General features: G+C 37.1%; 1 protein-coding gene across 8 annotated transcripts in view; it reads left to right on the forward strand.

Moving 5' to 3' along the window:
- The window catches only part of MKLN1 (muskelin 1), a 391,857-nt gene that overhangs the window by 253,204 nt on the left and 125,149 nt on the right, over positions 1-13,504 (forward strand). For all 8 annotated transcript variants that reach the window (XM_024990572.2, XM_024990571.2, XM_059885486.1 and 5 more), the window contains 2 exon segments: positions 1,278-1,366; positions 12,243-12,352. In XM_024990572.2, the coding sequence (XP_024846340.1) occupies positions 1,278-1,366; positions 12,243-12,352 (199 nt within the window).

A 13,504-nucleotide genomic window follows, 5' to 3' on the forward strand; every position in this document is an offset into this window, starting at 1 on the left:
TAGTGCAGAGCATACCTCTTGAAAAAGAAACGAAAAAATGAAAGTTGTCAGTCACTCAGTCATGTTCAACTCTTCGCAACCCCATGGACTATAGCCCACCAGGCTCCTCTCTGTCCATGGAATTCTTCAGGTAAGAATACCTGAAGTGAGTAGCCATTCCTTTCTCTGGGGATCTTTCCTACCCAGGGATCGAACCCAGGTCTCCTGCATATGCTTTACCAGCTGAGCCACCAGAAAGCCCCACCTCTTGGAAGGAACTCAGTAAATTTGAGTTTTGACAGCATAGACCACCAGGAGTAAATGTTAATTGGCCCTCTAGATGATGAAAAATGGGTTATAAAATGGAGCGGACAAATGAAGTCATGCAGTTTTAGAATATATTTGTGACATAGTGTGTCCCATTAGCACAGTATTTTATATAAGTATTATTACATCTAGAGTGCATTTGATTTAAGCCATGGAAGTATGTCAATTGAATATAAGGCAGCCTGAAAGTAAGTGACTTTTCCATAAATACTTGAATCAGTCCTAAGTTGTTTAAGTACAGAAATTATATTAATTTCTTTTTATATAGGATAAACTGGATGCTGTTAAACCAACAGAGTAAGATTGTCTTTGAAAATGTATTGAGCTATAAAAAGGAACATTGGCATCTCAGTCAGAATTTAATGACTTAATTCTTTGGCAAATTCGAATATCTGGCTCTGTTTAGGTTGTAAGATATGAGTATGAATTGTTTTTCAATTTTCTTACTGCTTGAATATTTTACATTGTATTCAGTACTTCCCTGGTGTCTCAGACGGTAAAGTGTCTGCCTACAATGCAGGAGACCTGGGTTCAATTCCTGGGTCAGGAAGATCTCCTGGAGAAGGAAATGGCAACCCACTCCGGTATTCTTGCCTGGAAAATCCCATCGACAGAGGAGCCTGGTAGACTAGAGTCCATGGGGTCGCAAAGAGTCGGACACGACTGAGCAACTTCACTTTCTTTCTTTCTACACAAAGGACACTGGACCTTGTCACACATTTTCATGCACTGTAGTCACATTCTTTAACACTGAACGTTTTCATTAGCCCTCATTTAATTAAGAGACCACCATATAGTGCAGTTGATGTGAATGTACAAGCTGTGTCCTATATTCTCATGTTCAACTACTTCGTTATATTATTCCTTTCGTATTTGTCAAACCTTAAAATCTGGGTATGTTATTAATCTTTGTTTTAGTATGTTTACTAAATTATGAAATCAGATTTAATTACCTTATTTTTTTTCCACAGTGGCTTAAAGAATGATTATAACAAAGAAACATTTACCTTAAAGCATAAAATTGATGAACAGATGTTTCCATGTCGATTCATTAAAATAGGTAAGGCTTTTAGCATTCTGGAGTAGAAATAAATTCTTTATATCATTAATCAGCAAACACAGCGTGTGTGGGCCCAATCCTGTAGGTTCACTGTTTTTTTGTTTTTTTTTAAATAAAATTTTATGGCAACACTGCCATGCCAGTTTTTCACATAGTATCTCTCTGCTTTTGCACTACAATGGCAAAGTTGAGTAGTTGCAAAAACAGTATAGCCCACAAAGCCCAAAATGTTTACTGTTTGGCTGGCCCCTAGTTTATAAATCTGTATCTGAGTGACAGTTATTTCAAATAGAATCTTTTCTAAATACTTTATTATTTAATGAGATACAGTGATTTGAGAGCCTTGATTGTTTTATGGAAGGTTTATCAGTTCTAAAGTTGCATCATTCTAAAACCAAATACTGATGGATTCCTTAAGGCAGTGTATTATGGTTATTTTCTGTTTTTTTCTTTTGTATTTCCTTTTTGTGCATGTGGTAATGTTGGTCAAACACATAAAACTAATTTCATAACCCACTAATTAGTTTCAAAGTAATTCTTGAAAAATGCTATCTAAGGCATTTATCTTTTTAGCAAGTGTTTTAACTTTAAAAGTATTTGTAATACCTCCTCAGAACTAGTGTTTTTAGGATTATTTTGTTTATAAGTTGTGTTAGAGAGTTTGAAAGTTGAGGACTTCACTGTTAATTCCCATCTTTATTTCATACCTTTGAAAATAGTATGTTAAAATTGTAATTATGGTGAATCATATTCCTTAAAGAATGGTAATAAAAGCCAGAATCCTGTGTTTTGATTTGGGAGAAAAATCCTCTTTTGAAACGAACAGCTCCATTATCGTTATTTGCCAGTCTGTTGCAAGTTGGCCTGTTCATTTCATTGAGTCAAATAGTTTCATTGTGTATGTGTCTGACTCCGTGACACCAGGCTCCTCTGTATATGGAATTAGACAAAAAGAATATCTGAAAAGACTATTTATAGAGGGAAAGCTATTTTTAGAATCATTGGACTTTTTGGTTTTTCACTTTCTTTTATAAACAGGCGTGCGTGCTAGTCGCTTTAGTCATGTCCCACACTGTGCAACCCTGTGGACTGCAGCCCGCCAGGCTCCTCTGTCCATGGGATTCTCCAGGCAAGAATACTGGAGTGGGCTGCCATTTCTTCCTCCAGGGGATCTTCCCAACCCAGGGATCGAACCCAAGTCCCTTATGTCTCCTGCATTGGCAGGCAGGTTCTTTACCACTAGCACCACCTGGGAAGCCTGAAAGAAACAGGAAGCAGGGAAGTGAGCAAACCCCAGTCCTGCTTCCTGAACCCCTACCAGCTGAGGGAGAGAAGGAGTTCTGGAGCAGAGCCCTGCCCCTGTAACCTGCCTGAGCAAGGTGGCCTCTTGCCTTTTGGACCCTGCCCCCACCCTCACTGCGGGCACAGCTGTCCAGTTTCTCTCCCACCCTTCCTGCTGCCTAATGCAGGCCATCTACCTGAGCCAGGGTGGGGGAGAGTGGATGGTCAGAGGGGCCTCAGGCTGTCTTGGTGCCGGGGTCCGCCTTCGTGTGAGTCCGGAGCTCCTTGTGCTGCTTCCAGCCTAAGCCTTAGTCATAGTTGCCTTTGCTCTTAAACAGCTGCTGATAGTGGGGTTTGCAGTAGAACTGCCCTTTGCAGCACCGTGTAGCTGCCCAGGCTGAGCTTGGTGTAACAGTGCTTGCAGCAGAAGCTATAGTTTGTTATAATAAGTAATTGGAAATAAAAACCTGTATCCTGTTTATGAAAATTGATGAACAAGCAAATTTTTAAAATAAATTCTTTGGTAGTTTCTTCTTTCATGCTAATAAATAATTCTTTCCTCAGTATTCATGCCACCCATTTCTTATAGATTCTTACATTCTTGAACAATGCTTGAACAATTCTTACATTCCAAATGTAGCAACAGTGAAAATTTAGATTTAAATATTTTAAAGTACTTATTCAACATCTGATTGCTTAGTCATGCAAAATGAAACGTTCTCTTTTTTAAAGTTATTTTATTTGAATTACCAGAATACGTATTCTATACCCATGAGTTTTCTTTGAAGGAAAGTACTACTGCTGCTTCTAAAATTCTTAATCCTCTAATATTATTCATTAGAAGAACTATGAATAGAAGCCTGTTTAGGGTTGTTGAATAGTTTGTTCCCTTAAAAAATTTATGAGAGAACAGAGGTCCTCTTATGCATCAGTTAGACATAGAAAAAGTACATGCACATGATTTGAGCCATCATGTCATTTCAGCAATCATTTCTTAGAACTTCATATGTTTTTAATGGGCTTCCCAGGTGGCTCAGTGGTAAAGAATCTTCCTGCCAGTATAGGAGAAAAAGGAGTTACAGGTTCAATCCCTGGGTCAGGAAGATTCCCTGGAGAAGGAAATGGCAACCCACTCCAGTATTCTTGCCTGGAAAATTCCATGAATCAGAGGAGCTTGGCGGGCTACAGTTCATCGGGTTGCAAAGAGTTGAATGTGTTTTTTTTACTGCTTTTGCGTTTGTAAGTGTTTTCACAAGTGGTATCTCATTTGAGCATTACACTGGAAGATAAAAAATCTTGCCTTTTTTGGTTAAGGAAAATGAGACTAGAAGTCAAATGATGTGTCGCAGGGTATATAGCTAGTAAGTGATGGATCAAAGACATAGCATTTGGTATATGCTTTTGGATATGTGCTTACATTACTTTAAAGTAGTAAATAGATGTTGTTTATGAAACATCTAACACTGTGTGAAATAGGTATATTATGCTCACTTTTCAGATGAGAAAACTGAAGTTGAGAGGTAGATTAAATGATTAGACCAAGACTATACAGTAGAAATAGAGAGAGGATACAAACTTAAGTCTGTCTTTTTATGAATGCTGATTTCTTTTACTCTGTGATGGGTGAAAGTTTTGTTTCCTCAAGTAGATTCTGAAATCCTTGGTGATAGCAACTGTCTTCTGTTTCCTCATATTTCAGAAGCAGCAAGCAAACTGCTTGCCTCATTAGAGACATCCTATTTATACTTTTTGAGTTTATTATATGGAGATTTATAGGGATTAATCAGTGGCTGTGTGTTACATCTTTGTGTTCTCTAAACTCTTAGCATTGTCTTCAGTTATGAATATAGGCAGTAGCTTATAGTATTGGCATTACCTGTGACTTGTTTTGGATAGAAGTTATAAGTATTTCTCATCACATTCAGCTCAGTTCAGTTCAGTTAGTCAGTCATGTCCGACTCTTTGCGACCCCACAAACCGCAGCACTCCAGGCCTCCCTGTCCATCACCAACTCCCAGAGTTCACTCAGATTCACGTCCATCGAGTCAGTGATGCCATCCAGCCATCTCATCCTCTGTCGTCCCTTCTCCTCCTGCCCCCAATCCCTCCCAGCATTAGAGTCTTTTCCAGTGAGTCAACTCTTCACATGAGGTGGCCAAAGTACTGGAGTTTCAGCTTTAGCATCATTCCTTCCAAAGAAATCCCAGGGCTGATCTCCTTCAGAATGAACTGGCTGGATCTCCTTGCAGTCCAAGGGACTCTCAAGAGTCTTCTCCAACACCACAGTTCAAAAGCATCAATTCTTCAGCGCTCAGCCTTCTTCACAGTCCAACTCTCACATCCATACACGACCACAGGAAAAACCATAGCCTTGACTAGACGGACCTTTGTTGGCAAAGTAATGTCTCTGCTTTTGAATATGCTATCTAGGTTGGACATAACTTTCCTTCCAAAGAGTAAGCATCTTTTAATTTCATGGCTGCAGTCACCATCTGCAGTGATTTTGGAGCCCCCAAAAAGTAAAGTCTGACACTGTTTCCACTGTTTCCCCATCTATTTCCCATGAAGTGATGGGACTGGATGCCATGAGCTTCTTTTTCTGAATGTTGAGCTTTAAGCCCACTTTTTCACTCTCCACTTTCACTTTCATCAAGAGGCTTTTGAGTTCCTCTTCACTTTCTGCCATAAGGGTGGTGTCATCTGCATAGCTGAGGTTATTGATATTTCTCCCGGCAATCTTGATTCCAGCTTGTGCTTCTTCCAGCCCAGCGTTTCTCATGATGTACTCTGCATAGAAGTTAAATAAGCAGGGTGACAATATACAGCCTTGACGTACTCCTTTTACTGTTTGGAACCAGTCTGTTGTTCCATGTCCAGTTCTAACTGTTGCTTCCTGAGCTGCATACAGATTTCTCAAGAGGCAGGTCAGGTGGTCTGGTGTTCCCATCTCTCATCACATTACACTGTGGCAAATATTGTATCTTTGAAATTATGGTAATTATTAGACCTGCCACTAGAATCTTGTTAGCTAATGTGCTAATAAAAAGCATATATATTTCTATATCATAATTTTATATCTTAGTTATTTTTATAGCTGTATTTCAATACAGTTTGCTTACTCTGAATCCTGTGTACTTTTCATTTTACATTTAAATCTGAGAGGGATTGAGTCACAGCGTTCATTGAATATCCAAGGTGAATCACCAAACAAAAAACCAAAGAGCTCATACTGGAGTGAAGTCTTCAGTAGGAATTAGTGTGAAAGTTGAGAGTTGGCCTTAGGAAGAAGCTTAGTTTCAGGTAAGCTTTGTAAGTAAAAATAAAGTTTAGTAAGGAAGGAGAGTAGTTATTTGGGTGGTTAGATTCAAGAGAGCAAGTTTGAAGTTTGGAAGGGAAAACCTCAGTGGGCGATTAGATCAGATGGCTGAAAACATAAAGTTGAATGGGATAAGGTTATTAGTTTTATGGTGACTAGAAAGGTTTGTATATTGATTCATAGCCAAGGTAGTAGTTGTATCAGGAAATAAGGTGATGTGAAGGCACAAAGAAGTACTGATTTTTTGGAAGGATTCTGGAGGAGTTCTGGGTTTTGGTAGATGAGATGACTTAGATTTCTATGAATTTTTTGGATTTTTGTAGCCTGAGTAGGTGTCAGAGGTTCAGAGAGAAGCTTTAGCTTTGATTGGACTCAACCTGCATTCTGGATCCTCAGGAGTCTGGAAGTCTAGGATGAGTACTGTGTCTTGTCAGAGGGAGGTGGGGAGGTAGGGGAAGAATGTACCCCAGTGGTGGCTTTCATGAGAGCATGTGGAGAGGTAACATTTTAAAAGTATACTATTAAGCAGAAAATTGTTATAGGAATAAGAGTTAATAATACTAATATCTAGCATTTATTGAGCACTTACCATATGCCAGTTACTGTGCTGAGTGTTTTGTGTACTTACTGCATTCATTCGTTTGTAAGTAGAGTAGACGCAGTCTTTCAGCGAGGTTAATCTTGAATTTTTACAGTCTTCCAAAGCTTTTGACTGTGTGGATCACAACAAACTGTGGAAAATTCTTCAAAAGATGGGAATACCAGACCACCTGTCCTCTTGAGAAACCTGTATGCAGGTCAGGAAGCAACAGTTAGAACTGGACGTGGAACAACAGACTGGTTCCAAATAGGAAAAGGATTACATCAAGGCTGTATATTGTCACCCTGCTTATTTAACTTATATGCAGACTACATCATGAGAAACGCTGGGCTGGAAGAAGCACAAGCTGGAATCAGGATTGCAGGGAGAAATATCAGTAACCTCAGCTATGCAGATGATCCGCTCTTATGGCAGAAAGTGAAGAGGAACTAAAGAGCCTCTTGATGAAAGTGAAAGAGGAGAGTGAAAAAGTTGGCTTAAAACTCAACATTCAGAAAACTAAAATCATGGCATCTGGTCCCATCACTCCATGGGAAATAGATGGGGAAACAGTGTCAGGCTTTATTTTTTGGGGCTCCAAAATCACTGCAGATGGTGACTGCAGCCATGAAGTTAAAAGACGCTAACTCTCTGGGAGAAAAGTTAGGACCAACCTAGATAGCATATTCAAAACAGAGACATTACTTTGCCAACAAAGGTCCGTCTAGTCAAAGCTATTGTTTTTCCAGTAGTCATGTATGGATGTGAGAGTTGGACTATAAAGAAAGCTGAGCACCGAAGAATTGATGCTTTTGAATTGTGATTTTGGAGAAGACTCTTGAGAGTCCCTTGAACAGCAGGGAGATCCAACCAGCCCATCCTAAAGGAAATCAGTTCTGAATATTCATTGGAAAGAATGATGCTGAAGCTGAAACTCCAGTACTTTGGCCACCTGATGTGAACAGCTGACTCGTTTGGAAAGACCCTAAGGCTGGGAAAGATTGAAGGCGGGAGGAGAAGCGGACGACAGAGGATTAGATGGTTGGGTGGCATCACTGACTCAATGGACATGAGTTTGAGGAAGCTCCAGGAGTTGGTGATGGACAGGGAACTGGCATGCTGCAGTTCATGAGGTCACAAAGAGTCAGACACGACTGAGCAACTAAACTGAACTGAACTGAGTAAGAGTAGATGCACTCTTTCAGCGAAGTTAATGTTGAATTTTTATAGTCTTCCAGAACCTGAGCTTAAAATTACCAGCATCTTCTAAGAGCTGTTTACATCTAGACAAGAGCTTTCCAAATGATACTGCAAAGCATATTGAACGTATGTGTACATGTGTACATTGACTCCCTGCCAATCCTAGAATCACAGAATCCTAGAGCCTAGTGTGCTTGTGTACTAAGTAGCTTGTCATTTTCTGTGCATGCCATTTTATGAAAATGTGTGGCAGGCATTGATCCTGATCTTGTCTTTGCCTGTTTATCCCATTGGAAGAACTGATAGTGAATCTTAGGATACAGTCTCTTAGCCTTGGGATGTGCGGAGTTTCTAAAAAAATTTTTTTATTTTAGGTGAGAGCAAAGGCATCTTTTATTAGGGAGCAAGGAAGGTGTGCTTGGTGCTCCAGTTCACATTTAGGTTTCTGATAAACAACACAGAGTGGGTCTAATATTCAGTATTAGTGTTGTTAATGCCACCAAAAATCACTGGTGTATATTTGAAATGGGTATATATCATTCTGCTCATCCTGTATATATGCCTTCAGTTTGTTAAAAATTCACTGTACTCTTTATTTGTCTAATAGAAGATCTTGTGAGATGATTTCCTAATTAACCTCCCTCCCACAGTTGCTTATAAGGATTTAATAAATGAACATTTTTCTGACTTGAATAGATGTAATAGGAAGCTTTTTTCCCTCCTGATTTTATTGAAATTGGACTTGGAACTTAAGAATTGATTTCAGATCACTAATAAGTTACAGTTACAGACTGTGTTCTTGGGGTCTTGGGTTTAGAATGTTGTTTTATTCTGATATTTATACTGCTTAATGGTTATTGCTGTGATGTAGTAGATAACGCTTTTTAAATGGTACTTCTGAAGAAATGCACACCGAAACAGTGATGATAATTCAGTATTTGTTAGTATAAAACTTTCTGAAGTTTGTATTATTTGCACATATAAACTGAAGGTCATATTAAACATTCCGGGAATCCTGCGTATATCCTGATGACTGGTTCCTGTTGCTTTTCTCTATCTTTACTCACTCAGCATCCTTTAGATGACAAAAATAGGAAAGCATCTGACCTAGTACATCTTAGCTCTTCATTGAGTCTCATATGCTAGGAAATAGCAGTGGACTTGGAAATTAGTAGCCCTGATATGAAATATTGTATATACTCTGTTTTGATACTTAATCAAAAATTGACAAGTATTAGTTTCTTAGACATTACTCAGTCTGAACCATGTTGGTGTGATACTAAAATCCATTGTTCTGTTTTGTACCTTGTAAAATCATTTATTGGTAATTTAGAAAATGTGATTCACTGAGTTATGCAAATCTTTCAAATGTTGGAACATTTCATTATATAATATTTTTTAAAAATCACACTTGTTATTATTACCACCAATCTTATCAGAAAAGTATTGGAAAGTAGCTAAGCTCACAATGCTGAATACTGAATTTCCGAAATTCTGATTTTTCCTCAAAAGCTTGAATTTTGTCAATAAATACTGTTATTTGTTGTCTTTGAAATGACAGGTAAATGTCTGGCAGATACTGAAATCTAAATACTAGATGTCAGTCTTTCTTTTAAGAAAAAATAGTATCCTACAGAGCTATTTCAGTGGCTGTTTCAGCTCCCAGCTTACACAGGTCCTTTTCCTTGAGAAGGCCATCGTACTTTCACGTGCAGCAAAAGTACCTTTTGTGTACTTTCCATTGTGCTGCACAGAATATTAAAATGATGTGTACTTAATGATAGGAATTTACTAAAATTAATTTTACACGACATCAGAGACATTTTTCATGTTTTAATCATACTATTTTAATTAGAAGGATGAATGCACAATTAAGCATTGCAGTTAAAATTAATATTAAATTGATAATGCAGTCACAATTTTAGGAGTTTATGTTGCGTTTTTAAGTGTATATTACAGGCAAAACGACATTTTATTTTAAAAAATGTATGCGTTTCTAGGAGCTATGAAAGTGAGCATCATTTAAGAAAATTTAGAAAACTTTTCACAAACCAAGAAATAAATTTATTTATATATTTACTTTTTATACTGTTTATTAAATTATACTTGATTTATTAAATTATACGAATTTCAAGTGTACAGTGTTATGATATATCTTATGGTCCATTTAAAGTTATAAAATGTTGGCTATATTAGCTGTGCAGTAAACTATATTGTTGTAGCTTACTTTATGCTATTTTCTTTTTTATGGAAAAACATTTTATTTTTTTAATAAATTTATTTTTAATCAGAGGATAACTGCCATGCAGTATTATGCTGATTTCTGCCGTGCATCAGCATGAATCAGCCATGGGTATACATATGTCCCCTGCCTCTTGAACTTCCCTCACACCCCCACCCCATCTCACCATCTAGGTTGTCAGAGAACACTGGATTTGTGCTCCCTGCATCATAAATCAAATTCCCACTGGCTATCTATTTGCAGAAGACATTGTTAAATGAATTGTCATTTTGTATTTTAACTGCAGGTGTGTGATGGCGAGTAATACAGTTCAGTTCATACTGTATTAAGGAATGAACACTGGAACACTCTCATACTACTACTTTTTATGGCACTACCAAGATGCCAACGGTTTTATTCAGCATTGCCTTTGTACCATGAGTGCAAATGTCAGTACAGTTTAGAAAAAAAAGAAAATGCTACAAAGCCTTAGTCTTATTATGAAAAGTAGTTTTGACCACATGGGACCTCCTGAAAGGGTTGTGGGGAGCCTATCAATCACAGGTTAAAAACTTCTGTCTGCTGTGTCCTGTCATTACTGATGTGAAATGTTATCTTGATTCTGTGAAATTCCTCTGGATCCTTCAGAGATGTTTGGACATACTCTTGTGCTCCCGTAATGTTACTTTGTTTTCTTTCACTAATACCAAACTTAAAATTCCTTTATCTTTTGGTATGTTTATTTTCTTATTATTTGTATTATTTTAGATATTTTGTATTGTTGATATTTTTCAGATGAGCTTGTCTGATGTCAAAAAAATAGGATCTATACCATAAGGATTATGAGATTACATTAAATTTATAATTAATTTGAGGGGAATCAACATGTTTACAACCTTTGAGTTTTCCCGTCTAGAAATATATTAAGTATTTATGTTTTAAAATTTTATTACCTTGCATATTTTAAAGTTTATTCTGAGATATTTTAAGCTTTTTCTTTTTTTCTTGCATATAAACTTTAAATAAAAGTTTTTCAGTTAAATGTCTTGAATTTTTTAGGTAGATGAACTAAATCATCTTCAGGTGATATTTCTTTCTTAATTTGCAGGGGTTTTCCTGATTGCACTGGCTAGGATCTCCCATATAGGTTGAATAGTAGAGATATTAGGCCTCTCTGTCATGTTCCTGATTTGAGTGGGAATACTTAATGTTTCTCTGTTAGTTTTTTGTTTTGTTTTGGTTTGTTTGAGGGGGGTGGTGGGTTAGAGGTTTTGATACTTAAGAAAAAAATCTAAGTAGCAAAGTTTACTTCTGCCTCTGTTCCTTATATATTAAGAGTTTTGGGTTTTTTTTTTTTTAAGTAAATTTTATTAGTTTGCTCTTGCTGCTGCTGCTGCCAAGTCGCTTCAGTCATGTCCGACTCTGTGCGACCCCATAGATGGCAGCCCACCAGGCTCCCCCGTCCCTGGGATTCTCCAGGCAAGAACACTGGAGTGGGTTGCCATTTCCTTCTCCAGTGCATGAAAGTGAAAAGTGAAAGTGAAGTCGCTTAGTTGTGTCTGACTCTTAGCGACTCCATGGACTGCAGCTTACTAGGCTCCTGGTCCATCCAGGGAGTGGGGTGCCAGTGCCTTCTCCAAAAGTTTGCTCTTAGCATCTGTTGAAGTAATCAAATATGTTTCTCTTTTACTTAACATGATGAATTACATTATTATCACTCCTGTTGAAACAACCTTCCATTCCTTGAACTAATTCTATTTAGTGCAGTGAAAACCTGGTAGAATTAATTTGCTTTTAAAAAAAAAATCAGTATTATTTAAAATTTTGAATATATAGTCAGAGCTGATATTATCCTTAAATCTTTTCTCTTCTGGTTTTGTTTTCTGGGATATGCCACTTTGCTAAGCAGTTGAAATTTGTCTCCTTCTGTGCTCTGATACAGTTTAAATTATAAATAGCTTTTATAGTAATTATTTGTTTCTTGTGGCATTGATAAAAACTAACCTGCTAAAACAAATCATCTAGCCCTGGTCCTGTTTTGGGGGGGATAGATACATGACACTTTGAATATGTCCTTATGTTTTTATAATTAAAGCAACCTCATAATGGCATAGATCATGTTTCATTTTGCTGCTGTAGCCCTAGCACCAATGTGCTGGGCATATAGAAGGTATTCAGAAAATTTGCTATTAAGTTTGAATTGTTGTTTTACTTTGCTAAAGTTTTGTTTGAACTATGTTAATTTTTTTCTTTTTCTTTCTTTTCTTCCTCCTCCAAGTCCCACTTTTATCATGGGGACCCAGCTTTAACTTTAGCATCTGGTATGTTGAACTTAGTGGCATTGATGATCCTGATGTAGTACAACCCTGTCTCAACTGGTATAGTAAGGTAGGACTGTATTTTAAAATCCGGATTTTATGTTTCAGATGCCTGTAATAGAGAATTGTGTCATGCTCTTGTCTTGAGATTAATTTAAAATATTGAGAACAGTAATGATAATTAAAAAGATGAATCAGTGTTTATTAAACATTTGCATTTTGCTAGGTTATAACCTTCTTTGTCACTTATTCACTCATTGCCACTCTATGAGATAGGTACAATTATTAGCCATATTTTACAGATGATGAAGTAGAACACAGAGAGGATAAGTATTTTGCCTCAGGACACACAGCTGTCAAGTGCTCAAGGCAGTGCATCAATGCAGGCAGTGTGACACCAGAATCTGCTATTATATTAATATACCAAATCTGTATTGATAGAAATATTTGTATGTAGTTTTCAGTTGGGTAGTTGTGGTTCTGGATTGCTTTTATTATGTATTCCTCCTTTGTGTTCATGTTGAGTAAAATAGCAATGTTTACTTTTTCTTTTAAAGAACTAAAATTTGAGATAGTTTCTATAAATAGTGTGATCCTATTCTTATAGGGAGTATAAAGATAATATTTAATAATTTTATTCATGCTGCTGCTGATGCTGCTAAGTTGCTTCAGTCGTGTCCGACTCTATGCGACCCCATAGACGGCAGCCCACCAGGCTCCCCCATCCCTGGGATTCTCTAGGCAAGAACACTGGAGTGGGTTGCCATTTCCTTCTCCAATTTTATTCATAGGTCATTTTATATAATAAATGCAGCCTGAGAAGTGTGAATTTAAATTATTAACAAATGGGTCTTTGTTTTTTTTTGAACACCTTTAATGTTTCATCTTTGTTTCTGATGTATATCCATTTAACTCTTTCTGCTATGTTTTTGTTGAGGGGAGGACTATTTCTCCTTAGGGGAGTGATAAGCTTTAATCTCATCACTGTTTCCTGACTTCTTGGGCTGAACTGTCAACTCATCTCTTAGGAGGCTGGGAAGCAATATAGGTTCTTTCTAAGTTTTTTTTTTTTTTTAATAGAATTTCAGTTCTTTTCTGGTCAGTGTAATTGAGGAACTTTTTGTGTTTGACTAATTTATTGTGGGGATTTGATTATATTCAATTTAAAGTAGATTCTGGATTTTTCTATATTTTTAATATATTTTCTGGGATTGCCTGTAAT

Source organism: Bos taurus, chromosome 4, assembly GCF_002263795.3.
Source record: "Bos taurus isolate L1 Dominette 01449 registration number 42190680 breed Hereford chromosome 4, ARS-UCD2.0, whole genome shotgun sequence".
In the NCBI taxonomy this organism is placed as follows: Eukaryota; Metazoa; Chordata; class Mammalia; order Artiodactyla; family Bovidae; genus Bos; species Bos taurus.